General features: G+C 48.1%; 1 protein-coding gene across 1 annotated transcript in view; it reads left to right on the top strand.

Moving 5' to 3' along the window:
- TVP23A (trans-golgi network vesicle protein 23 homolog A) overlaps positions 1-26,694 on the top strand; it is a 27,925-nt gene continuing 1,231 nt past the window's right edge. The window contains exons 1-6 of the mRNA XM_037068998.1: positions 1-276; positions 535-614; positions 24,075-24,219; positions 24,782-24,871; positions 25,060-25,188; positions 26,157-26,285. Of these exons, the coding sequence (XP_036924893.1) occupies positions 268-276; positions 535-614; positions 24,075-24,219; positions 24,782-24,871; positions 25,060-25,188; positions 26,157-26,285 (582 nt within the window). The 5' untranslated portion in view covers positions 1-267. The remainder of the gene's footprint in view (positions 277-534; positions 615-24,074; positions 24,220-24,781; positions 24,872-25,059; positions 25,189-26,156; positions 26,286-26,694) is intronic.

Consider the following 26,694-nt stretch of genomic DNA (forward strand, 5'->3'; position numbering starts at 1 on the left):
TCCACAGTGAGTCCCCGGCCCCGAGACCCTTCATGCCCCGCCCCCTCCAGGGCCTCGGCGCCCACCTCCGCACCCCGCGACTGCGCTCTGGGCCTGGTGCGCCCCGCCCCCACAAGAGATCTGCGCGGAGGCCGCACTGCGGGCCGCAGGCTCTGACCCCTCCAGGTCTGCAGCCAGTGGCTCTCGGGGCATATCAACCCCTTCGCTGCGCTGGGAGAGGTGGAGCCGGAGCGTGGGGTCTAGGCTCCAGGTGGGCCCAAACGGAGGATGAAGCAGGTAGGGCTGCAGGGATGCTGTGCGTGGAAGGATGGTGGTGAGGACAGGAGGAGCCTGGTGGAGCGCTAGGAGAAATCGGGAGGAGGAGGGACAGGGGAGTCGAGGGGCCTGGGCCTGGGCTGGACTCCAAATGGGCATGAGGGTGGGGAAGGCCTGGAATCACAGGCGCAGGGGAGGGGCCCTGCCTCCAAGGAGGGTGGGGGTGGAGCGGTGCACTGCCGGGGGTCTGCCATTCGCCTTTGGTGTCCCCACTCCCAGGCCCTGGTGGATGATACTGAGGATGTGTCCTTGGACTTCGGCAACGAGGAGGAGCTGGCCTTTCGGAAAGCCAAGATCAGGTATGTTTGGACTGGCTTTGGGCAAGTATCCCCCAAAGCTGCAAATTCATTCATTTACGTTCACTCACTCACTCACTCACTCACTCATTTATTCATTCACAGTGTATTGAGCACCTGTGTGTGACAGGCATGAGCCAGGGACACAATCTGGACCAAATCAAAGTCCTTCCCTTCCTGGACCCTGCGGTCTGTGGGGCGAGGGAGGGAAGGGGAATAACACTGAATAGGCAAACAAAGATGTTAAGATAATTAATTACCGCCTGTGAGAAGAGTTGGGAGAAAATCTACAGGGTGACGAAAGGGAAAGTAACAGGGCAAAGCTACTTGCCTTAGCGCAATCAGGGAGGGCATCTCTGAAGAGGTGACATTTGAGCTGAGAGACCTGAGTGATGAGAAGCAGCCAGTCTTGGGAGACCTGGGAGGAAGTGTTCCACGTGGAAGAAACAGCAGGTGCAAAGATTCTACGACGCTGTTGGAAGGTCAGAGAAAAGCCTCTATGTCTGGAGGATGGTGGAAGCAGATAAAGGGGTTGGCAGGAGGCTGGAGAGGTGGGCAGGAGCTTGAATTTTTAGTCTAATTCCTGCTCCAGTTCTAGTCAGACAGACATAGTGTCCTAGGTCAAATCACTTGCCTGCCCGAGACCCTTCAGCATCACAGAAAATGGCAGGAATAGGGTGTGTAAAATAAACAAGATTGCTGATGACCCAGAGAGCTGCTACATCTAGACGCATACCTCAGCCACACTCACCCACCTGTTTCTGCCCCACCACTCCTTCCAGCCATCAGAGCCAGCAGGCATGGGGGCCTGGCAGCTACCTGCATTTCTTTTAAATCCTCTGATCCAAATCCAGTAATGGAATAGGACAGTATTAGTTTCCCAGGGCCACTGTAACAAACTACCCTAAACTTGTTGGCTTAAAACAACAGAACTATATTCTCTCACGATTCTGGAGGCCAGAGGTCCAAAATCAGTTTTACTAGGCTGAAACCAAGGTGTATCGGCAGGGCCACACTCCCTCTGGGGCCTCTAGGGGGAAATCTGGCCTTTGCCTTTTCCAGATTCTGGCAGCTGCTGGCTGGGGTCCCTTCTCCAACCTCGAGGCCGGCAGTGTGGCATCTTCCAATCTTTCTCTGCTCCATTCTCACGTTGCCTTTTTTCTCTCTGTGTCAAATCTCCCTCTTATAGTGTTACCTGTGGTTACGTTTAAGGCCCAGCAGTTTGATCTGGGATAACCTTCCCATCTCAAGATCCTTAATCGCACAGCAAAGCCCCTGTTGCCATATGTGGTAACACTCACAGGTTCCTGCATTTTTGGTGCAGGGGCTTTATTCAGCCCACCATGATGATCAGTGATTGTCTAAGGAAAAACACTGTAAAAGAACTGGGATCCTTGGGAGAGAATCTTATACAATATCTAAACTCATTGTAAGTTCCGTCTTGATTGAGCACCTCCTGTCTGCCCGACTCTGGGCTGTGGCGGGGATAGGTTGTGTAAGGACACACCCCCTGCCTTTATGGAGTTGCCCAGTCGGAGCAGAGATGGTTAACCTGGACACTGCTGACGTTCCGGGCCGGGTACTTCTCACTGTGGGGGTTGTCCTGTGCATTGTAAGATGTTTAGCAGCATCCCTGGCCTGTCCTCACCGGATGCCCCTAGTACCCCACCCATGCTGTCTCCAGACACTGCCAAATGTCCCTAGGAGGCAAACTTGCCCCCAGTTGAAAACCACTGGTGTGGGGGTACAGGGTGTAGGTATGCCCATGACTGTTACAACTCAGTGTTTCCATGCTTGGGCATCGTTATCCTGGTCAGGGGAAGAAGTGACAGCTGAGCTGAGACATGCAGGATGGGTACGAATTAGCTAAGCAGGGAAGGAATGAGGGTGTCAGATGCAAAGACTTAGAAGTAAGATGAGTTTCCGGAGTTGAGAGTGTGTTTCTCTGGGGACTAGTCTGGACAGAGACTGGGGCTGTACCAGGGCTTGGAAGTGAACTTGTGGAGGCACGGTGTCCACTAGAACTTCCTACGAGGATGGGAATATACTATATCTGTGTTGTCTAATATGGCAGCCACCAGCCACACACGGCTGCTGAGCCCTTGATATGTGGCTAGTGAGACTGTGGGTCACAAATTTGGACATTTAATTTTAATTTAGATAACCTCATGTGGCCGCCATATGGGACAGTACAGTCCTAGAGCTGGAACCGGTGCAGGGCAGGGGCATCCGAATCTTACGTAGCTCTGACTCGAGGATACACACACGGGGCGGCCACATAGCATCTTCGTCTCACTGGACACGCAGCCTCTACCCCCACACATATGAGTATTCCTGCTGTCTTGTCTCCTACACGGGCCATGTTGGGCTCCCAGAGGCAAAAGCCAGAGTGCTGTGAGACACCTTGAAGCCTAGAAGTTTCAGCCTCTTATTTCCTGCAAACCTTTCTGTGATTCTGTTCACCGACATCCACGGCCTGCTTGCCAGCTCACGGTTCCCTGACCCAGGGGCTGTTCCACCCAGGTCACTCCCAGGCAAGTCTGATGTTAACCCTTCATTCACAGTGTCCTTGAACAAGTCAGGGTACCTTCCCGATCCCCCATGCTCTCGTTTGTAAAATGGGAAAGACGTTAGTTCCATCGCAGGGCTGTGTATAGAGGAGTAAATCAAGTGACAAACGTGTGTAACAGAGGCTAGTGGGACCCCGGTAACTCATGCAGGCAACTTCACAAATGGTACATGTTATCCGACCCTAAGTGGGGCTCCTGGGTCCTGTCTCTGTGGGAGGACTGGGGCGGAGGCAGGCCCTCAGCGGTGCTAGGATGTTGCACTGGGGTTGTCCTTGGAGCTGGAGACCGTCTCTCCGGTGGAAAGTTATGTGTATGCTTTCAAGGCACTGTCTTCACAAAATTCATTTGGACCCAAAGGTCACGGGTTTCAGTGGATTCTCACCCAAAGTAGGATCCTCTTGTCTTGCCTCAGATAGATTTCTTGGGCCTGGTTTGGGTCTCTGTTGTCAGGGCTGGTTTGCCTGCAGAGTTGGGTCAGTGTTGGTCCTCATTCAGCCCAGAGGGTGTCAGATGAGAAGACGCCACAGGGAGTCATGGGTTAGTGGGGACCAGGCCCTACGGCAAAAACTACATGAAATCAAAACTTTCCTTGTGAATCTCTAGCTACCCTGTCAAGTAGAATAACATTTTATCTTTCAGGTAGTCCTTCACTGTCCATTCATCTTCCCACATGGGATACAAAAGCTGTTCCTCAAAATGAGCTGCAGATGAATTTCTTGGCTGTGTTTTAGGGGAAGTTATAGTGAGTAAAAAACAATAATAGGAAACACTTCCATAGTACTTACTATATGCAGGCACTATTCTAGGTGTTTTACTTATGATAATTCATTTAATCTGCATTACAAAACTATAAGGTCAAAACTATGATTTTCATCAGTTTCAAGATTAAAGAAATTGAGGAAACGAGTTGAGTGACTTGCAGAATGTCACCTAGCTTTTAAGTGGCAGGATGGGGGGTTTGGCTCTCAGGCCTTCGTCTTGTATCACGCTGCGTGCAGTCGGGTGGGCGACCCTCAGGGACGAGCTCTGCCGTGGGAGCAGCCTTTCCAGGGCGTCAGACTGCCAACCCCGGCACCTAGAGCAGGCTTGCTCGGCCTCAGCACTCTTGACCTTTGGGGCTGGATAACTCTGTTGTGGGAGCTGTCCCGTGCACTGTAGGACTTCGGTGACATCCCTCTACCCACTAGATGCCAGCAGCAGTGTTCCCCCCCTGTTCCTGAAGTGTGACTCCAGATGTTGCCAGATGTCTCCTAGGGGCAAAGTCACCGGGTGGAGATACCTGGCTTATATTATTCTCTGGCTCTCTGGGGTGTGGATTTGGAAAAGTTAAATTTGCATTTGAAGGAGCTCAGAGCATTCCTGACACCTCTGTGTTTGACAGTGACCTCAAGGAAGCTGGTGGGGTGCGGGGCAAGGGAGAAGGGGGTGCAGGCAGTGGCACAGGCTGCACATTATTCTCAGAAATCAACACAGGCACATCTCTAATCGCCTCCTGTACACACATACAAATACACACAGACACACAGACACATGCAGACACACACAGACACACATGCTAATGCAGAGACACAGATACAGACATATGCAGACAGACACACATGCAGACACAGACATGCAGACACACACAGACACACATGTAGACACACACACAGAGACAGACACAGACAGATACAGACACACATGCAGACACACAGGCACAGAGAGACATGCAGACACACACACGTAGACACACACAGAGAGACAGACACATGCAGACACAGACAGAAGCAGACACACATGCAGACACACACAGGCACATGCTAACACAGAGACACACAGATACACATGCAGGCATACATAGACACATACACACAGAGACACGTAGACACACAGGCACACACACACACACACACACACATCATGCTCCAACATACTGAAGAGGAGAATTTTTAGGGTTTTTTTTTGTTATTCCAGGAAGTCTGTTTTTGTCAGTGAGGACCCTGTGTACTCTGGGGTCCTCCTGTTCCCAGTGACTTTGGGGAACAAGTCGCCCAGCCTCTCTTCCACTCGAATATCTATTTTAAAAATGTAGAAATGTAACACATAAGCAGGTCTCACCAACATTGAGGAAGGTCCATGATTACCAAGGAAAATAACCCACAGAATCAGGGAACTAGACCAATTTCGGTTCTCTTTGATTAGGGCACAGAATTACATATTTTGAAATTAACTCCTTACATCTACAGTCACTTAACTTCCTCTTATTTATGTTTTTGTTAACATGAAATTGATTGCGTAAGGCCTCCCAACTCACTGAAGGGAGATTTCTGCTGAACTGTGATCCACACACTTCAAGGAATTTGGTGACTGGAAGGGGATGGCGGTCAGGATCCTTGATGTTTGATATTGGACAGCTTGACCACGCGGACCTGGAGGAGTTAACTCACTCCTTTACTCTAGGGTTGATGCTTCTGACACGCAAGGCTGCACATCCTTTGTTCCAAGGGCCATCCTGTGAGCTGTAGGGTGTTGAGCAGCATCCCTGGCCTCTGCCCACTAGACGTGAGTGGTGGCCCCCGAGTCATGACAACCAGAGCTTCTAGACATCGCTGGGGAAGCTCCAAATCAGCTCCTTTCTGAGAACCACTGGTTTATTCTTTGGTTCACTCATTCATTTGTTAAATCAGCAAAAATGTTTTAGGACCTTTGTGTGCCAAACACTGTTCCAGGGGACACAGAGGTCCCTGCCCTCCTGGGTCTAGCATTTTAATTAGGGGGAAGACAGTGATCGTGTAAGCAAATACCTAAACAAAATAACATTAGAGGGTGGTAAGGGCCACACAGGGGAATGTGAGAAAAGGGGGCCCCGGCCCAGGGGGCTTCTTTAGATCATAGAGGACTCTGAGGAGGCGCATTTGGACTGAGACCCAAATGGGAAGGAGGATCCAGGCATGGGAGTCTCGGCAGAGGAAATGGCCAGTGCGAAGGCCCTACAGATCACTGGAACCAGGCCAGGGTGTAGGAAGTGGGGGAGTGGGAAGAAGAGACACAGTTCGAGATTTGTTAGGGAAAAGGATGTGGGAAGCTCTTAAGATTCCAGTGGGGAATTTGGAATTTTGTCTGCTGCTGATGGGCAATCTTTGTAGGTGAGAAGGGGACGAGTATGATCTGGGTGACACTTGAGAGAGCTGCCCAAGACCGCTGTGTGGCCTGTAGGGCAAGAAAGGAGGCGGTGAGGGCTGTCAGGAGGCCAAGGAAGGGTGAAAGATGCTGGTGGCCTGCACTGGCTGGATGCCAGGGATGCAATGCGAACTTGGTTCACAGTGACCTTTGTCCGAGTGCTGCCAGCTGTAGGTCTGGGACTCCGCAGACTGGAGCCAGCGGGTGGAGGGCAGGGGCTCCTGGGTGCAGGTCTCAGGATCTGCGTTTCCAGGAGATCCCAAGTTCATCAGCATCTCCAGGGACCTCAAACAAAGGAAGGCCCCAAACTTCAGGTTCTCTCTCTCTGGAAGGTGCTGCCTCAGTGGGTGTGGAGATGAGTGTGCAAGGCTCCTGCTGTGTGATTCTGCTGTGTTCCCTAGGATTCGAAATATTTTTCTAGTTGTTCGTTTCTGGATAAGTAAGGAATGCGCATGCCAACGCGTGTGTGTTTCACTTTCATTGGGGTGGGAGTAGGTGCTGACACAAGGCCAGATGTTCTGGCAACTGACAAAAATGACATTTAGCAAATACCAACTTAATAAATACAGGCTGGAATCCAAGGGGAAAGGCCCCGGGGCTAGCCCTTTGCCAGCTCCAAGGGAATGCTCGCAGGGGCTCAGCCTTGGGTATCAAGGCCAATGACTCATTCCTCACTCATCACTGGAGTAAGGAGGCTTCCAGAATGACTCAGAAACAGCCACCAACATGAATGGATCCTCACATTTTTCCTGCATGTCAATACGGATGTTTCTCTCGCCTGAATTTTAAAATACCTTAGAATAGGGATTGCAAAAAGACAGTCAGATGACTGACCGCAAGCCTCAGATATACTCTGTTAGTCCAGGGAGGCATTTAAAATTTTTATTTTTTAGAGAGAGGAGACAGGAGGGAGAGAGAGTGGGAGAGAAAGATTGATGTGCGAGAGAAACATCAATCAGTCGCCTCTCACATGTCCCCAACCCGGGACTGGACCTACAACCCAGGCATGTGTCCTGACTGGGAATCAAACCGGCGACCTTCCAGTTTGCAAGACAAGGCTTATCCCACTGAGCCACACCAGTCAGGCCCAGGGAGGCATCTTAAACGTATTTGAATTTAAATCTAAAAATTGGAATGGGTCACGTTAGAAATGTGATGCACCACAGAGACAGAAGGCAGACTGGTGGTTGCCAGGAGCTGTGGGGAGGGAAAAACAGGGAGAGACTGCCAGGTGGGTGTGGGGGTTTATGCTGCACTGATGGAAGTGTTTTGGAACAGCATCGGGAGGTGCTGAAAGCCGCTGAATTGTTCTCTTTAAAATGGTTCATTATATACGATGTGAATTTCACCTCCATAAATTGTTTTGTTGTTTTACTTTTATTTTTTAAACTTTCTTTTTTTTTTAAGTAGTTTTGGGTTTGCAGCAAAATTAAGGGGAAGGTACAGAGATTTTCCATATACCTTCTGACCTGGACACTGGCCCACAGTGTCTGCGGCATTGTGGATGAGACATGAGACAAATTCACATGGACTGCCGAATCCTGTGGAGGAGAAGGGATGGCACGGCTACTCTCTCAAGGGGGGAGCACTTTGGAGTGGCCTGGCAACTCTGTCAAGGGGAGAGTGTCAGGCAAGCCTGACCCTTGCCTGGACAGGCTTTTATTGGGTTCAGTTAGCACAGGAATACAGGAAAAGTTCATTAATTATTGTCAGGCAGTAAGGATCAAACAATAGATAGCATACAAAGAACTAGGAGGGCCTATTCGGAGTCAGGATCTGTTAGCTAAAGCGCTATAAAACTTTGGGAAACAAACTCATTTCCTGCTTGAACCTTTATCATTTAATTAAGAGCATTCTTAGCAAAGCAGGTTTCACAGGATTCTACCTATTTTTTCTCAGGCCTGATCTTCCGGGGAGCCCGCCCTTTCCAGCACAGGGCTGCACTGCCCTCTGTCATTGTTTCAGGCTTAAGTCAGGCGGAGGAGGCAGATAGCCAAGGAATTTTTGGAGACTTCTCTCGGACTCAGGGGAGTCTGGCTTTGTCAAAGCCGAGGGGTGAGGGTCCATCACTCCCTTGCTCCATAGCCGCCCCAAGTCCTTCCCTGGGGCCTCCACGTGATCATGCCTGTCTTAGATTGTCTCCCCCACCCCCTGCCCCGTAGGGGAATCTTACCCGTCATTGGCTAACCCATCAAGCACTGGGGGCCAGTTATGGATGAAGTAAAAGGAGCAGAAGCGGTGCTCCTGCCAGGGAGATAAGCTTTGTCTCCTTAGTGGGCTATGGTCTGAAGGTCACTCATTCAGCCTTAGCCATGGGGGGGGCGGGGCAGGTTACAGTTTCTGAAACCAGGCAGGGCAGTTCCTAACAACCTTCCTGCCCCCTCCAACACACAGTCTTTGCATTATCATCCCCACCAGGTGAAACATTTGCTACAATTGACGAACCTACACGGACATGTCATAATCATCCAAAGTCCATAGTTAACACTAAGGTTCACTCTTGGTGTTGTATGTTCTATGACTTTGGACAATAAAGTGATGTGCATCCGCCATTACAGTGTCGTATAGACATTTGCACTGCCCCTCAGACCCTCTGTGCTCCACCTATTCACTCTTTCCTTGCTTCCTAGCCCCTGGCAACCACTGATCTATTGTCTCCATACTTTTGCCTTTTCTAGAATGTCATGTATTTGGAACGCTATAGTATATATTATTTTCAGATTGGCTTCTTTCACTTGGTAGCATGCAATGAAATCATTTTTAAAAAAAATCTGGATTGCAGACTTTTTTTGAGAAGCTTCTCGAGTTGGAAGGGTGGGCTCAGTTTTACTGTGGGACCTTCCCCTCCTGGGTGAGCCCTGGCTCTCACCCACCCAGGTGACTTATTTACCAGCCCACCTTGGCCCTGGAAGCACCTGAGTTTGCAGGCTCCCCGTGGGGGCGACTTCTCTCTGGAGTCCCTCCCAAGTGCCACGGACAGAAAGTGAATAATGACCGAGACATGCTGAGATCTGTCTGGGGAGGAGGAGTGGGCTGTGGCCAGTTTCTCAGGGGAGACAGAGGCCCAGAGCCCCCTGCTCCATAGCCTTCTATTGGGTTCTAATACACAGGAATACAGGCAGCAAGGATCAAACAGTAGATAACGTTTCAAAGGTATCCGAGGGCTTCAGAGTCTGAGTCAGTGTCTGTCAGGAAGAGAGTTGCAGAAACTTTGGGAGACATACTCATTTCCTCTCGGACCCTTATCATATGAATGAAAGCTCTCTTAGCAGAGCAGATTTCACAGGCTTATCAGCAAGTCTTTGTGATGCCAGATTTTCTCCCAGGACACCTCTAGCAAGGCAAGGAGCTGCACCTCTCTCCAACAGGTATTCAGGCTTAAGGGGATTAGAGCCAGGAAGTGCTTCTCCCAGAGGGCATGGGGACTTGGGCTATGTCAAAGCTGAGGCGGGGTGGGGGGCGAGGCGGGGCGGGGCGGCGCGGGAGTCCATTGCTCATTGGTGCAGCCCCCTGAGTCCTTCCATGAAGGCCTCCCAAGTGATCAAGTGATCGAGTCTGGTTTAGGTTGCCCCCTCGCTGTGAGGGATCTTACCCGTCATTGACTTCCGACCAAGCTTTGGGGGCAGGGAGAGGAACTGAGGCAGCATTTGCTACCAGAGACAAGCTTTGTCTCCTGCGGTTCGCATTCCAAAGGTCGTCTCTCACCCTTAGCCACAATGGATACAGATACAATTCCTAAAACCAGGCAGAGCGGTCTACCACAGCTCTCCACCCCCACCTCTAAGGACAGTAAGGAGCAAATATTACTCCACTGAGCATTTCTACACTTCCTAGGGGTGCGAGAGGCTTTGAGTTGGAATTCCTACCTAATGCTCTGGTTTTCTGCCCAAACTGCTAGGACTGCAGCCAGGTGATAGAGGGGCCTGTGGGGGGCGGGGCAGCCCCAGGGGTCAGGCTGGTCGTGGCCATCCGTGCCTGTCTCCCCTGACCCCCACATTCCTGCTCATTCCCCAGCCTTTGTATACACCTTGCTCTCTGCTGCCTAAATTTGTATCTTAGATATTAAAATATTTTTAAAAATTCATGTCTTTAATTGACATAATTTACATACCATAAAATGCACCCATTTGAAGTAAAGGAACCTCAACTCGGTGATTTTCACTTAGCATATTCAGAAGGGTATGCAACCATCATCACTGCCTAATTCCCAGACCTTTTCATTACTGTGCCACCCACCACCCCCCGCCCACCGCCCCCCAGAGAAACTCCGTATCCTTTGGATCTGAATGCTTATGCAGCTAAGAAGCAGCCCCTACTCCGGGCCCAGTGCCTCATCTTTCCGCACTCATAGCCCCAAGTCTTCCCCAGGCCTGATGACCAATTCGTGTCCACATCTTGGGTTTCTTACAACATCAGTAAATAGTTGAGAACCTCGTAGATGCCCTCCCCAACTCCCATGCTAAAGGCTTGGCGGCTGAAACAGCAGCGTGGACGGCTTGTGGGACCCTGCTCCGATGTTCGTTCTGCGTAGTGAGTGGTCACGCCATAGCCGTTGTTGGAAATTCTGATCATGGTTCTTCCTACCCTATTAAGGACACTTTTCACACTGAGTTGAAACTGTCCATCTGCTCCTCTGCTCTGCCCCACCCCACCCCCCAACAACCAGTCCCTAGGGGTGTCCCTGAGGGCAGGGCCAAGCCGTCTTGGTCACCGCACTGGCCCAGATCCAGCCCGGTGCCTGGTAAATAGTATAGGTGATTAGTGAATGTGGTTTTGCTGCTTTAAGCTCAATTTATTAAAATCACGTGTTTCTTAAATAACTTAGAAAATCATTTTAAGACATTTATGTGTTGATGACAAATTTAATTCTATGTCCTTAAACAGTGTAACTACAGTTTCCATTTCAGTTTTGGTTGAGTACCAGATTCACTTGCCAACAATACATACCCGTGCATGGCAGTTACAAAACTCTGCTTTCAGCGTGATGGAGTTTTGGAGGTTGGAAAATAATATTTTGAATCAATGTCCTTGTAAGGACTTAGAAAAAAACCTTTTCTACTTTGAAATAATTTCAGACTTACCAGAAAACAGCAAAAATAGTATGAAGAACTGACACACCAATTGTCAACAACTTCTCATGTGTGTGTGTGTGTGTGTGTGTGTGTGTGTGTATTTGTTTGCTGAAGTGTTTGAGGGTAAGTTGCACATCCCATGCTCCCTCACCCCTAAATGCTCCAGTGAGCATTGTAAGAATAGCACATTTTCTCACACAAGCGGAGTGCAATGACAGAGGCTGAGGAACTTATGTGTAGTGCAGGTTCCAGTGCCATTTTTAGCCCCGTTCAGGATTCAGTCCAGGCTCCCCCATGGCATTCAGTCATTCTGGAACAGTTCTCGGCCTTTCTTTGTCCTTCGTGAGTGAACAGTTCTAGAGAGTAAAGGCCACCTATTTTGACCCATGTACCTTACCTGGACTTGGGTCTGTCTGATGTTTCTCATGATTAGATCCAGGTTATGAGTTTGGGCCGAAATACTATAGATATGATGTTCTGTCTTAAAAGAACATTTGTTTTCAAGCTCTGTCGCTACTAAAGGTAGCCCAGACGTGGCACTTTTTTTTTTTTTTGCCTTGCACCACCTCTTGTCTGCATCTCAGACCCCAGATTTTCGTCTTTGATTCTCTTTACCACCCAAAGAATCCAAAGCTCCTTAGAGAAGAGTCAGTTCCAAGTTGGGCTGGATTGGGAACATCCTTTTGTTACCAGAAAGCGCACATATTTTTTTTTAAAGTCACAGACTATTATAAGGGATGAAGACACCAGTTTAATGGGGCCCCCACAAGTCAGGTTGTGGTACTGATTAGTATTTGCTGAATGAATGAATATGATTTTATTTGGTTCTTCCATTAAATAATCTGTATAATGAGCTTTTTGTTTCTAAGATGCTACCGTTTTAAAGTTCACTGGTTCAATTATAGCTTTTGGGGGTAGAAAATAAATACCATATTAATATTTTCAACCATTAGTGGGTATATCCTGATTCCAAAAACATTAAATGGAAAATTAAAAAAAAAATCAGCCCTGTTTGGTGTGGCTCAGTGGATTGAGCACCGGCCTGCAAACCAAAGGGTCGCTGGTTTGATTCCCAGTCAGGGCACATGCCTGGGCTGCAGGTCAGGTCCCCATAGGGGGCCATGACAGAGGCAACCACACATTGATGTTTCTCTCCCTCTCTTTCTCCTTCCTTTCCCCTCTCTCTGAAAAATAAATAAAATAAATATTTTTTTTAAATCAAGTTAAGCCCTGGCCATTGTGGCTTAGTTGGTTGGAGTGTCATCCCAAACACCAAAATGTTGCAGGTTTGATTCCCCGTCCTGCACACACCTAGGCTGTGGGTTTGATCCCTGGTCCAGGTGTTGTACACACCTAGGAGTATACAGGAGACACCCAATCGATGTTTTTCTCTCTCCCCCCAGCTCTCTCTAAAAGCAATGAAAAAAAAACCTCCTTGGGAGAGTATAAAAAACATGCAAGTTAGACAGGATTCTCTTTATTTTTCAGATGAAGAAACCGAAGCTCCCAAGAGGCAAGTAACAGACCCAAGCTCACACAAGAGCTAATATTTTATGCCTTCAAATCCTGCCCATTTTCTAGAAGAATCTAGTAGCTCTTTAGAAACAAAAGCACATAAATGGCTGAATTCTACTTTCTACTTCCAGTGTGGGCAGGGGAGACACCCTACTTAGAGCAAGGGTGGAAACAAATAAGAGTCCAGGTTCCTTACCTTCTTTAACCCCTCCGAGGCACCACCTGCCCTGAACACCTTCCTACTGGCTGACCTCCTCACCAGCCATCTGGAAAGTCAGTCCTTGGCCTCTTGGCTTTTTGTCTCTCCCTCAGTTAGTAACTCCTAGTCTCCTCTTTGAAAGGGGTGAGTAGTCCCCCCAGTCTCCAGCTGTTTTTAAGTAAGTCTGGGACTCTTCATTTTACACCCTGGTTCTTAGAGGATCCTGATCTCCTTGTCCGTCCTGCCTTTGAGAACCATCTGACGAAACATAACGTGGATTATACAGAGTTAAAACTCTGCAACGCTGGAGCCTATATTATCAGTTAGCTATTGCTGTGTAACAAAACTACTCTCAAACTTAGCAGTTTCAGACAAAAAATGTTTATTATCTCACTTAGCAGCTTCAGACAAAAAAATATTTGTCATCTCACACTGTGCCTGAAGGTCAGAATCTTGGAGCAGCCGCCGCACTGGGTTGTTCTGTTGTGCTCTTCCATCTGGAGCTCCTACTGCCTGTTTGTCCTCAGCTGCGACTGTGTCACATCAGGGCTGCATCATGGTGGCATTCTAATTCCATTGTTCCGTCTTCATCTGTGAGCCAAAGAAGTGTGGAAAGAGAAACCACCCCCTCTTCAAATACATAGCCATGGCAAGATATACTTTATAGAGAAATGGTAAAATAGATACTTGATTCTTACTCTTCTTTTTTGTTGTGTTTTTTTTTCAAGTAATGAGATCATTCCCTAGCATCTCCCACAGGTGACCACTGAGAGTTTAAGCATCACATGACTCATGGATTAAGATGTAACAGGTCTGTCTGGGAAAAATCCAGCCACTGTTAATATAATAAGAACAGTTTGCTCAACATTGATGTAACTTGGCAGCCGTGGAGGGTGGACTGGGATGCACATGTGTGAACAATGACGACTTCACTGTACTAGTCAGTGGGGTGGTGTACTGTGTGGCTGTTGCATTCAGAATGACTGAGCGAATAGAGCAATGAATCTGCATCAGATTTTGTGTTAAGCTTGAATAGTTCTCTGTGGAAACTATTTGGAGGATTCAGAAGGCTGCAGCTGTGTGCAACTGGTGATTGTCAGCTTCATCACGATGATGCACCTGCTCACACATCACATCTGGTGCAGTTTTATGGTGAAACATCAAATTACCCAGGTGACTTAGCCCCCCTACAGCCCAGACTTTGCACCCTGCAACTTCTGGGTTTCCCAAAACTAAAATCACCTTTGAAAGGGAAGAGATTTCAGACCATTGATGAGATTCAGGAAAATACAATGGGGCAGCGGATGGTGTTTGGGAGAACTGTGTGGGATCCCACGGTACCTACTTTGAAGGGGACTGAGGTGTCATTGTCCTGTGTATAATGGTTCTTGTATCTTCCTTCAATAAATGTCTGTACTTTTCATAGTGCGTGGCTGGATACTTCCTGGACAGACCCTGTATTTTCATTGCTCTTTAAATTGTCTCACCTTTGGCCGGTGGGAGCCTCTTCCAGCTGGCTTCTGAGTCTTTCTGACCTGACTCTGGTGTCTGACAGCCTCCTCGCTTCGTGGGGTATGCCGAGGCCCCAGCCCCCTCGTACGCACGTCTCCATCTGCCCCTGGAATTGCCTTTTCTCCAAGGGGTCCGGGCTCCTTTGGAGAATGGAGTTTAGAAGCCACAGCCTGGGTTTGCCTCCTGCATCAGCTCTCAGCCTCCAAGCCTAGGAAGTGCATCAAGCCGGGCTGGTTATCATCCCTCAGTGGACGTATTTTGGGGAGGAGTCACTGTTGTCATCAAGCACATGTCCCTCTCAGTTGATCTGTGGAAACTCCGGGCTGCCATTGAGTGAAGACCTCAGGTCTGGTGCTGGTTCTGGCATCAGAGCAGCTGCTAGCCCATACTTCACGTGAACTGGGAAAGATGGCCCTTCCTCAGGGCGTTCGTTTCCCCTAGAGTGTGCAGCTGGCCGGGAGCGTGTGTGCCTGATTCCAGCAGAGCATTGCATCAGCTGTGTAATTGCTTCCGTGCGCCAACCCCGGGGCAGTTCACTTCACCTCTCTCAGCATCCACGTGCTCATCTGCAGAATGGCCGTCTGCCCCCTTCTTACCTCACTTACTTTCTTTGGGTTCCTTTGTCCCGAGGCAGGTGTTATGGGTTACCTTGTATCCTCCCCACAAAAGATATGTTGAAGTCCTAACCCCTCAGTATCTTGAAATGTGACATTTGGAATAGGGTCTTTGCAGATGTAATTAGTTAAGATGAGGTCATCCTGGAGTTGGGTGGGCCCTGAATCCACTATGACCAGTGTCCCTATAAAAAGACAGCCATGTGAAGACAGACATGTGGAGAAGGCCATTTGACAGTGGAGGCAGAGATCAGAATGATGCAGCTCTGAGCCATGGAATGCCCAGGTGCCAACTGTCCTCAGAAGGTAGGACAGAGGCCTGGGACAGACTGTCCCTCAAAGGCCTCAGAAGGAACCAACCCTATTACATGTGATTTTGGACTTCTGGCCTCCAGACCGTGAGAGAGAAATTGTTCTAAGTCACCCAGCACCAGTTTGTGGTACTTTGTTACTGCTGCCCTGGGAAACTCACACAGCGTGTTTCCTCTATTCTCTGCCAAGGTCTCTGGACCAGCAGCCCTGGCATCTCCTGGGTGCTCATTAAAATGCAGATTCCCAGGCCCTGGCTGGTGTAGCTCACTGGATTGAGCACAGGCCTGCGAACCAGAGGATCGCGGTTCGATTCCCAGTCAGGGTACATGCCTGGGTGGCAGGCCAGTTCCCTGCAGGCCAACTCCCAGCAGGGGACGCACGAAAGGCAACCATACATTGATGTCCTCTCTCCTTCCCCTCTAAAGATAAACAAATAAATAAAGTCTTTAAAAAATGCAGATTCCCAGACTCCCCACCGCCAGACCTCCCGAATCAGAAGCTTCATTTTAGGAAGAAACCAGCTGATTCCTATGTGAAGCACTGCCTCAAACAAAGGGAAGTTAGTGGTGTGATCACACCCCACTAATGAGCTGGCATTAATTGAACACTTGCTGCCCCCAGGCAGTAACCTAAGCCCCCTACGTGCACCGTTATTCTGGTGTAGCCTTCCCAGCAACCACGTGCAGTCGGTACTGTCCCCAGGGAGCATGGCCACGAGGGCATGTCCTGCACTGCTCCGGGGAGTGAGACCAGGGTTGAACGGCACCTCCTGGCGTGGTGCCCTGCAGCACCTCTGACTCCTGTCCCGTTTACAGATGAAGAAACTGGGCTCACGCTGTGGTTAAGTCGCTTGCCCCAGGTCAGGCAGGTCCTCCGCGGCACCCTCCCACACACCCCACCCGCCCTGCCGCCTTCTTTCTGGGGGAGAGCCAGTGAAGGGGCGTCCCTTGTCCCCCATGTCTTCCCTCCCTCTGTTACACTGAGGGAAACTACACATGATGTAAAATGGACCGTCTTAACCTTAATAAAGAGAACAATTCAACAGCATTTAGTCCATTCCCAATGTTGTGCCACCATTACCACCGTTCAGTTCCAGAACGTTTCCATCATCCCAGAGAGAGTCCTGTGGCCATTAAGTCAGTTGTCACTCCCCCTCCCATCCTGCCAGCCCCTGGCAACCACAGATCTGCTTTCTGTCTCGATGGATTTGCCTATTCTGGATATTTCGTATGAATGGGATCGTACGAGATGTGACCCTTTGTGTCTGGCTTCTTTCACTTAGCAGAATGTTTTTGAGCTTCTGTCATGTTGTACAATAGTGTGTATTCATTCCTTTTTTCCTGTTTTTAATTTTAAAAATTGTGGTGAAATATGCATAACATAAAATTTCCCATTTTAACCATTTTTAAATGTGCATGTCGTGGCACTGAGTGCATTCACACTGTTGTGTAACCATCACCACCGTCCATCTCCAGAACTTTTTTGTTCAACCCTGAAACACAGTATTACCTTCAGTAGTAACTCCCCATTACCTCCTCCCCCCAGCCCCTGTCTCTAGAAATGTGCCTATTCTAGGTGCCTAAATGGAGCTATACAGTATCTGTGCTTTGGGGTCTGGCTTCTTTTACTTACTCTAATGTTGTCAGGGTTCATTCATGTTGTAGTAGGTATCAGAGCTTCATTCCTTTGTATGACTGAATAATATCCTGTTGTATGGATAAGCTACCCTTTTGTTCATCCACTCATCTGTTGATGGACAGATTGGGGTGTTTCTATCTTTTGGTAAATGGTGCTACTCTGAACATGTACTCAAAAACAAGTTTTTGTTTGAGTCCTGCTTTTAGCTCTTTAGGGCTCCCTTTTTTCTTGCTTGCTTGCTTGCTTTAAAAAAAAAAAAAACACAAACAAACCTCTGGGTCTTTAGCTAAGGAACATGGTCCACAACTCCAGCAATATCATCAGAAGAGTGTGGGCTGGATGGGAGTTGCTGGGTGCTCCAGGCAGAGGTAAGGATTTCCACATGGGGCCCAGCCTCTTGTCCCTGGGGGTTCGCTTTCATTTTGCAGGCTGAGCATGTCCAGCTTCTAAGGTTGGGATGTCTCTTTAAAAAGAAATAAAGAACAAACAAGAGGGAAAGCATTGGTAACCAGAGGGAAGTGTGTTCTTTTATTCACTTCCACACGCAAACCTCTGTTGTGCTGACCTTTGAATCAGAGCTGTGAGGATTTAGCAATCAGCATCTACTTAGACATCCCCATGGTCTGAAAACCTGCCGGTCCCAGGCTCAGATGTTGGGGGAGGAGGAGCAGGTGCTGTCCTTTGAAGCAAGAAGCCAGAGCCTGAAGGACGATGTTGCTAACATTGTGTCTGGAGCATTCTGGAGAATGAAAGTTAAGATTCCACGCAGGGGCTTCAACCCCTGTGTTAGCTGGTCCTTATGTGGTTTCTGAAGGGCTTCTAGGGGTCTCCTTATTTAATCGTGGAACCTTTAAGTGCCTTTCTGCTCTGTTCCTGGAGCTGAGTTTATCTGGAAAATGGAACAGAGGATGGCTCAACTGTAATGAGCACACAAGTCACCTAGGGTCTTGTTGAAATGAAGATCCTGCATTCCTAACAAGCTCCAGGACGTGTGGGGAGCCGGTAAATGGAGATCTGGCTGGCGGGGGCAGGCAGGCAGATGCCATCCTAGCTGTAGCCCTCTCATACTGAAGGTCCCCTCCCTCCCACATCCTCACTGGGGCACACCGATGTCAGCAGAAGAGCCACCTGACTCCATGTGGGCGTTAGGGCTGAAGAAATAAATAGTAGCACTCTAATCATTTTTAACAATGGGGAAAACATATTTGACAGACGACACCCAAAAAAGGGCATCGCTGGTCAAGGCTTTTTTTTTTACTTTTCCAGTTCTCAAACATCTTGATCGTTAAGGAGTCAAATAAGTAGATTACCATTAGTCACAGCCACCCCCTGGTTTGGTGTGGTAGGTATTTTATTTCCTGGAAGCTTCAGACGTCTGAGGGAAATGTTCTCACATTTCACAGATGAGTACACTGGAGTTCTGAGCAGTGCAGGAGCTTGTCCAGGGTGCTACACAGCACGGATGGGGCTCGAATGTGAATCTGAGCTCGCCAGCTTTCACTGTCTGGGTGGGGCCTGGGGTGGGGGCCAGCTGGGCACTTGTACCCCATAGGACACTGGCTCTTTCTTTGTAGAGGGACTGGGGAGTCCAGAAGAAAAGACCTGCTTTCTGGAATTTGTCTTATGGGTCCAACTGTGATGGCCAGTTACCCAATTGGGGAATTTTAGGTTTGTGTGTGTGTGTGTGTGTGTGTGTGTGTGTGTGTTTTAACCACATGGCATCCAGAATATCAACCCATGGGCTTGGTTTATTCTGAAAGGTGTCTTGCCTCAATGCAAATTAAGGTTTCCTCTGATGGTTTCTTTATTTTCTGCTTTTTAATTCAAATTTACGTAAAAGTACAGAGAACAATGAACTTGGTGTTCCGGTTGCCCAGCTTCAGTGGTGATCAGCATACAGCAGCCTGTTTCATCTTCACCCATCCACTGCCTACCCCTGAATTTTCTTGAAGCAAATTCTTGAAATCATCGCAGGCACTTTAAAAAAAAAAGATTTTATTTACTTTTAGAGAGAGGGGGAGGGAGGGAGAAAGAGAGGGAGAGAAACATCAATGTGTGGTTGCCTCTTGTGTGCCCCCTCCTGGGGACCTGGCCCACAACCCAGGCATGTGGCCTGGCTGGGAATTGAACTGGTGACCCTTTGGCTTACAGGCTCGCCCTCAATCCACTGAGCCACACCAGCCAGGGCCCAGGTGCTTTTTTGTGTGTAGTGGCAAAGTAAACCCGAGAGGAAAGATACCATCTTTCCTCAGACTCTTGCCTCCAGAAAAAGTCAGAAACTGCAGAGTGTCTGAAACATGATGGAGAATTTAAAATAAGATGTTTGATGAGGAATTCAAGTAGGAGACATTCTTAAAAATCAGAGTACAGTTTTTAAATTGAGTATAGTTTTCTCATCTGTTCAACAGTTACATAAAGGGCAAATTTTAATTCAATCACTGCTGAATTTAGGATTAAATCAACCTCCCCTGCTCCCCAAACCACATCTGCCTTAGAAGCTTGTGGGAAAGAGGATGTGTGTGCCTATGGGGCATCGTCTTCCCCGATTTTACTCTTTGTACTGTCTGGACAGAGTGCCCCTGCACTGACTTGAATGCATTTTTTAGAGTGGTTTTAGGTTTACAGAAAAAATGAGCAAAAATGCAGTTCCCATAAGCCCCTCCCCATCCCAAATTTCCCCTTATTAGTAACCTCTAACATTAGCGTCATAATTTGCTGTAATCGCTGAACCAACATATTATTATTATTATTAACTAAAGTCCATAGTTTCCATCAGGGCTCACTCTTGGTGTACATTCTGTGTTTTGACATGCCCGAAAAATCCCCTGTGCTCCACCTATTCATCCTCCCTCCCCCAAGCCCTGGCAACCATGATAACCACTGACTTTTTTACTGTCTGCCTTTTCTAGAATGTCATATAGTTGGAATCATACAGCATGGAGCCTGGTCAGACTGGCTTTTTTCACTTAGTAATGTGCATTTAAGGTTCCTCCATGTCTTCTGATGGCCCGATAGCTCATTTCTTCTTCACATTGAATAATATCCTGTTATTTATTCATTCCACAGTTCATCCATTCACGTACTGAATGATATCTTAGCTGCTTCCTAGCATGGGAAATTATGAATAAAGGCGCTATAAACATCTGTGTGCAGATATAGATGTTTACTCAACTTATTTGGGTAAATACTGGGGAGTGCAATTGCCGGATTATGGCATGCAAAGAATTTTTACGGTGACTTGGAAAGATTTTTCTTTGGTCAGTGGATTCAATCAGAAGATTTTAAATTGAGGTATGGTGCACATACAGTCAAGTACACTAATCCTAAGCATACATGAGTGCACACGAGATCCACATCTCCAACACCAGGAGGTTCCTCGTGCACCTTCCCCGTCAGGGCCCCTCACTGTCGTGAGATAACACGACCCTGACATGCAGCGTGGTCTGTTGGTTTTGCCAGTCAGGCAGTTCCCACACTGCCACTTCGGAAAGCGGATTTTTTAGGGGGAAAGGGGCCGTTGGTAGCAGTTTTTTCATTTTTGGTTTGTTTTGAATGGAGCCTGATTTCATCACCAAATTGTTCCTGCTGGTCGGCAACAGGGATTAGCACGCTTTCTGGGCAAATATTTTCAGCTTGGCAGGCCAGCGAGTGAGTGAGCATGGCTGTGTTCCAATAAAACTTTATTCACAGAAACAGGAAGTGAGCCTGATGTGGCCCTTGGGCCCGAGTTGGTGAATCCAGTATAGAGCAGCGCTTTTCCTTTGCAAAATTCATGTCTGAGCCCCCATTCTAAATCTAGACCCATGTGGCTTGGGACAGGAGTAGCCTGTGCGCATTTTAAGCCCTCAGGAGACATTCCTGCACATTCCAGGTTGAGGACCTTTTGCATTTCTTTCTAAGGAGGAAGGTAACAGGTGTCCTGGGACCTAGAACTATGAAAATGGATTTAAACTTAACCAAAGCCCATTGAGACTCTTCCCATCTCGACAACACTTTAAGTTGTCTCATTTCCCCCTTTCACAATCTGTCATTCTTTCCACCTCCTTCGCCGGACATAACAGCCTCCTGCCTGGCCAGGTGGAGGGGGTGCTGGCTACCCTGTGGGAAATGGTCTGTGTTCAAGTGGAGGAGTGAACGATGTTCTTCAGTGAAAGCACTGGGGCTGGGGAAATGTGGAATCTGGAGTCTTGGGGGATCCCTGGCGTGAAAAGTCTTCCCCCAGGGAGAGAGAAGGAAAGTTGTGGTCAGAGGGGGAATTTTCTAGTGTGGCTCCTCGAGGTGGAACAGTTTCGAGAGACTCTGAGGGCTGGGACAGCAACAGCTGCTCACAGTTACCGAGCACGGCCTGCGTCTCCAGCACTGCATACGTGCCAGCTTCACGTGATCTTTCTAGTATCCTAGGAAGCGGCTGCTGTTGGCATTCCCGTTGTACAGAAGCAGAGACTGGGGCGTCTCGAGGTTACGCAGCTTAGGGAAAGCCGTAGAGCTACTCAGAGGTTGGAGCTGTGACTGGAACCCTGGCAGTTGGGCACCTCTCAAGAGGTGACCAGGTTGGGGGCCTGGGGGGGGGAGGAGCTGGCAGCCAGTGGCATGAGATGTGAAAGCAACAGGTGCTTGTGTTTACTCTGCAAGTGCAAAGGTGGCAGGAGAGAACGCTGGGAGGACAGAGGACCCTGTGGAAGGGGAGAGTGGACAGGCTTAAGCCATGACCTTCAGACTCTCAAAGCTAGAAAATTGGTCTGAGACCAGATCAAGGTTAGCTGGGGGCAAAGGCCAGACTCCAGAGAGAGACTGAGTGAGGGTTTGCAGGGTTGCCCAGAGAACAAACAGCCTGCACAAAACAGGATTAAAGCAATATTTGAAAGTGCAACTGGCATCATTTTCTACTTGCTTTGGGCTTAGTTTGAATAATAATAATTTGATGGAATAATAGTAGTAATACCTCTCAACCAAGCAGAACTTTCCAACAATTGGAAATTTTTCTGTTTTATTTCAGGAAACCACAGCCAAAAAAGAAAGAAAAAAGTGGTGGGCAGGGGATTTATTCGAATGCATCAACTTCCAGGTTTTACCCTGGATCACTGCACACTCAGGTCTCTGACATCCTCTAGGTCTGTGTTGTTCTACCGAGAGGACAGCTGTCCCAGCGGTCCTTAATGGACTCAACCAATTGCAGCTCCAACACAGCAAATATTTGCCTAGAATCTTAAATGTTGCTCATTGTTGGGATAGAAAATTATCTTACACATGGTTTCTGCTTTTGAAGAACTTTCAGTTATGGCAAGAAGACTCATTTATCTTCAGCGTGAAGGGATAAAATTGCATTGAGACAGTTTGTTGAAAATCTTCAATAAGATTTAAGGCAAAAAGACTGTAAGAGGTTGCCAAGGGTCTTGTCTTCTGGAACGGTCCAGATGCAGAATTGCAATGTCATCACTTCTAATTCTGAAATGCTGGGTGCTCTTCCCAGGCTGGCTTTTCAGGGCTGCCAGCAGAGCTGTGTCAGAAAGACACAGGCGAGAAGCATTCAGGCGCCCAGCTGGTGTTTGGCCACGGCCCCCTTCTTCCTTTGGAACATCATGAGTACATGCAGACGTCACTCTAAATCCCAATTCTGAATCTGAGTTCACAGTCCCTTGGGAGTTTGAAACAGCTCAGTTCTATGGGAGCCCCTAGTCTGCTTGTTCTGACCACACTTCTTTTGGGGAAGACCCAGTGGACTCGTCCCCCTGCAGGTCTGCTGGATGCCTCTCCAATCACCCTAAATGCTGCAAGCTGGCAGTTCGTGGGCCAGGGCGATACATAGCCTTCATTATTTTATTAACATAATTAGTAGCCATCATTTAAAAATCCAATTTGTTATCACAAGTCTGGATTTCTGGCTTCTTGCAAAATATTGGACTTGGCAGGAGTACGGCAGGCTGGCCAAGAAGAGTCAACTGCCCGTGGGGAGGCCTGCCCCTCCCTCCCCCCTCCTCCCTCCTTGGCAATGGGGTGGCACTTGAACTGCCGTCACCACTGCCTTGCACTGTTGCTTTCTTGATCTTGGTTGAGTGCTTTTCTCTACCTGTGCTCTATCGGAAATGGATTCCTGCAAAAGAAATAGAAAGCTATGAGTGTCTTTACCTGGCCTGTGTCACCCATGGCTGCCACCTGTCTGACCCCTACAGGCATGTGTTATCTATCTGCTCCAGATAGATGGATGACCCTTGTTATTGATTACCCTTGGGGCTCTCATCTTTCAGGCTCATTTTTTAAAGCACTGGATGCAGGATGAGCACGTAACCCCTTGGTTCTGTCCCTTCTTTTGTGCCTACAGGCTCAGTGAACAAAACCCATCATCCCTTAGATTACATTTCACCATCCAAGTACCACTCATTACGAGCAACTACGAGTGAGACTGGTCATTGTCATGTCATTCTCATTTCCCTCTATCCAGGAATATGCATGCCCCGATGACAAGAGACAGCACCCGTGGGCTGCACGTGGCCTCGCTGCTCCGCTCCTGGGTAATAACCCAACCTTTACCTTTAGGGAACTGGTGACTATCACTGCTAGGTGGGAAGGCAGCGACAGATCGGTCATATTTCACTTCAAAGGTGACCCAGTTTCAAAGAGGGCAAGTAATATTTGGAATCAAATTAGGGGAAAGTACGGGATTCTTTGAGAGGGAGAAAAAAACAAGCTAGTGTAGTAATGACAGTTGCCAACCCCCTAATTTAGTGATTCATCTGTCCTGGGAGCTTCAGCCTGTGATTGGGTCTGGCTTGGAGAGCACTAGAGAGAACACGGAAAGTCGGAAAGCACGGAGTGAGCTCAGTGACTGCCCGCTTGGCCCCTGGAGTGAGGGGGCCTTCTGGGTTGTCTCCTAGGCATCCCTTGGCCACCTTTTTCCACCTGTTTTTCCGAGTGAGTGCCATCGTCACCTACGTGTGCTGTGACTGGTTCAGCAGAAGCTTTGTGGGCTGTTTTGTCACTGTGCTCCTCCTTCTGTCCTTTGACTTCTGGTCTGTGAAGGTAAGTCAGTCCCCTCACCTGTGCTGCTGTTGCTCCAGACACACGTGGGCTGTGTTTCCGGATGGTGACTGTCCCGATGAACGTGGCTGATTTGAGCCAGGACGTACTCTGGTTGAAACTGCTGATACACACTTAAGAATACTGAGCCAGGGTCACTTAAAATTAGAGGAAAAAAGACATTGTTTGATGTTGAATAAATGGCTTCAGGATATCAATTGCCATGGTTACAAATATGCGCCATGTAAGCACGACAACTCCATATGGCTTTGGAGTTTTAATAAAATTTACATGTAATAAATATTTACATAAATATTTAAAAGTACTATACAATACGAGTATATATATTTGAGGAGTCTGTCACTTTTTAAGGTGAGCTTAATTAAAAATCAGAAGCCTTAAAAGATGACTTTGAAACCACCACAGTTCAATTCCCCTCTTCTCTGCTCCCAGTCCAAGTTTAACCTGGCTGAATTGGTGACTTCTCTTTTATCCACCAATAAACAGGTAAGGACCTTCTCTTTACCCGTGATGTGCTTAGAGTCTTCTTGTCCATTTCCCTCAGAATGTAACCGGAAGGCTCATGGTGGGCCTCCGCTGGTGGAACCAGATAGATGAAGATGGGAAAAGCCACTGGATTTTTGAAGCCAGAAAGGTATTCTCCATGATGCCTCAGACCAGCATGGGGAAAACGGCAGTGGAAAGTCTCTGGGTTCCTCCTGGACTTCGTGCAGATCTGACATCCGCCCTGCACAAAGCCCTCTGCTGCTGGCGCCCCAGCACGTCACAGAAGCACGTAGAAAATAAATGAAAATGATAGCGTGAATCCCTTTCCCACCACAGGTCTCGCCAAATAGTGTTGCTGCCACAGAAGCTGAAGCCCGGATCTTCTGGCTTGGCCTCATTATTTGCCCGATGATTTGGATTGTGTTCTTTTTTAGCACCTTGTTTTCCTTGAAGCTAAAGTGGCTGGTAAGACAACACCTTGATTCTGACATTGTTTTGACATCTGTACAGAATCCAGGGTCACGGGAGTGGATTGTTATTGAAATGGCTGTTTTGGAGATAATTCACGTACCATACAGTGCACCCATTTAACGGGTATAACTCAGTAGTTTCCAGTATATTCAGTTGTGCAACCACAATCAATTTCAGGATATTTTCATCACCCCCAAAAGACACCCTGTACCCTTCAGCCTCACCACCTCCCCATGCCCCTGTTCACCTAGCCCAACACCCACTTATCTTTCTGTCTATAAATTTGCCTATTCTGGACATTTCCTGTGAGTGGAATCCTACAATACGTGGTCTTTTGCGACTGACTTCTTTCACTTAATGTAGTAGTTTCGAGGTTCATTCCTGTTGTGGCATGCATCGATGTTTCCTTTTCACGGCTGAATAATATTCCATTGTATGGCTAGGCCACATTTTATTTGTCCCTTCATCCACGGATGTTGGTTGTTTCCACCTATGGCACACACGAATGATGCGGCTAAGAGAGGCATTTTTAGAAAAAGCATATGACGTCCTACCTTGGACAGAGAACCCTTCCTCGGTGGGGAATAAAGTAGCCTCAGAGCTCTGAAGTTTTCTTTCAGAGTTACTGTATTTGTTGCCATGACTGGGTTCATTCACTGAGAAGACAGAATGTCTACAGATGGTATAGGCAACAGTGTGCTTAAAGGTGTGGACTCTGGAGTAGGGATCCTGGCTTAGCCACGCATTAGCTCTTGGACTTTGGGCAACTTTAGTTTCTCTGGGATGATCATGGCACCAGTTTTTCAGGGTGTTGATCATTGAGAGGTGTCCATGAGTATCTGTAAATGCTCAGTAAAGGTCGGCTGTTACTTTACGTGTAGGCCTGAGTCCCCGCTGCTTGGGTTGGAAGGAACATTTCAGTATATGCTCAGCAAACTTCCCTTTGCTTTTTCTGAGTGCAGGCCCTCGTGATAGCTGGGATTTCTCTCCAGGCCGCTAACCTATACGGCTACATCCTTTGTAAGATGGGAGGTGAGAGTGACATCAGCAAAGTCACAGCTGGTTTTCTGTCCCAGACGGTGTTCCAGACGGTGAGTCACTGCATGCAGACTCCTGGACCCCTGCTCTCCAGAAACTCAAGTGAAGGAGACCCGTTGGCAACTGCAGTGTTGAATGTTTTCCATATCAGCTAGGCTGCTGCTGTTAGCTTTTACAATTGTGTTCAAATACACAAACATAAAGTTTACCATTTTAACTATGTCAAGTGCACAGTTCGGTGTCATTGAGTACGTACGGTGCTGTGCAAGCATCCGGCTCCATCCAGCACTCTTCCACTTTCCCAAACTGAAACTCTGTACCTATTAAGCCAAAATTCTCCTTCCTGTTCCTACGACTGTGATGACTCCAGGGACCTCACTAAGTGGAATCATATGGTATTTATCCTTCTGGGACTATTATTGTTAATTTTAAAAACTGTAGGATTAAGAACCACACAAAATT

Source organism: Sturnira hondurensis, unplaced genomic scaffold, assembly GCF_014824575.4.
Source record: "Sturnira hondurensis isolate 20B ecotype Veracruz unplaced genomic scaffold, ASM1482457v3 Scaffold0018337, whole genome shotgun sequence".
NCBI lineage: Eukaryota > Metazoa > Chordata > Mammalia > Chiroptera > Phyllostomidae > Sturnira > Sturnira hondurensis.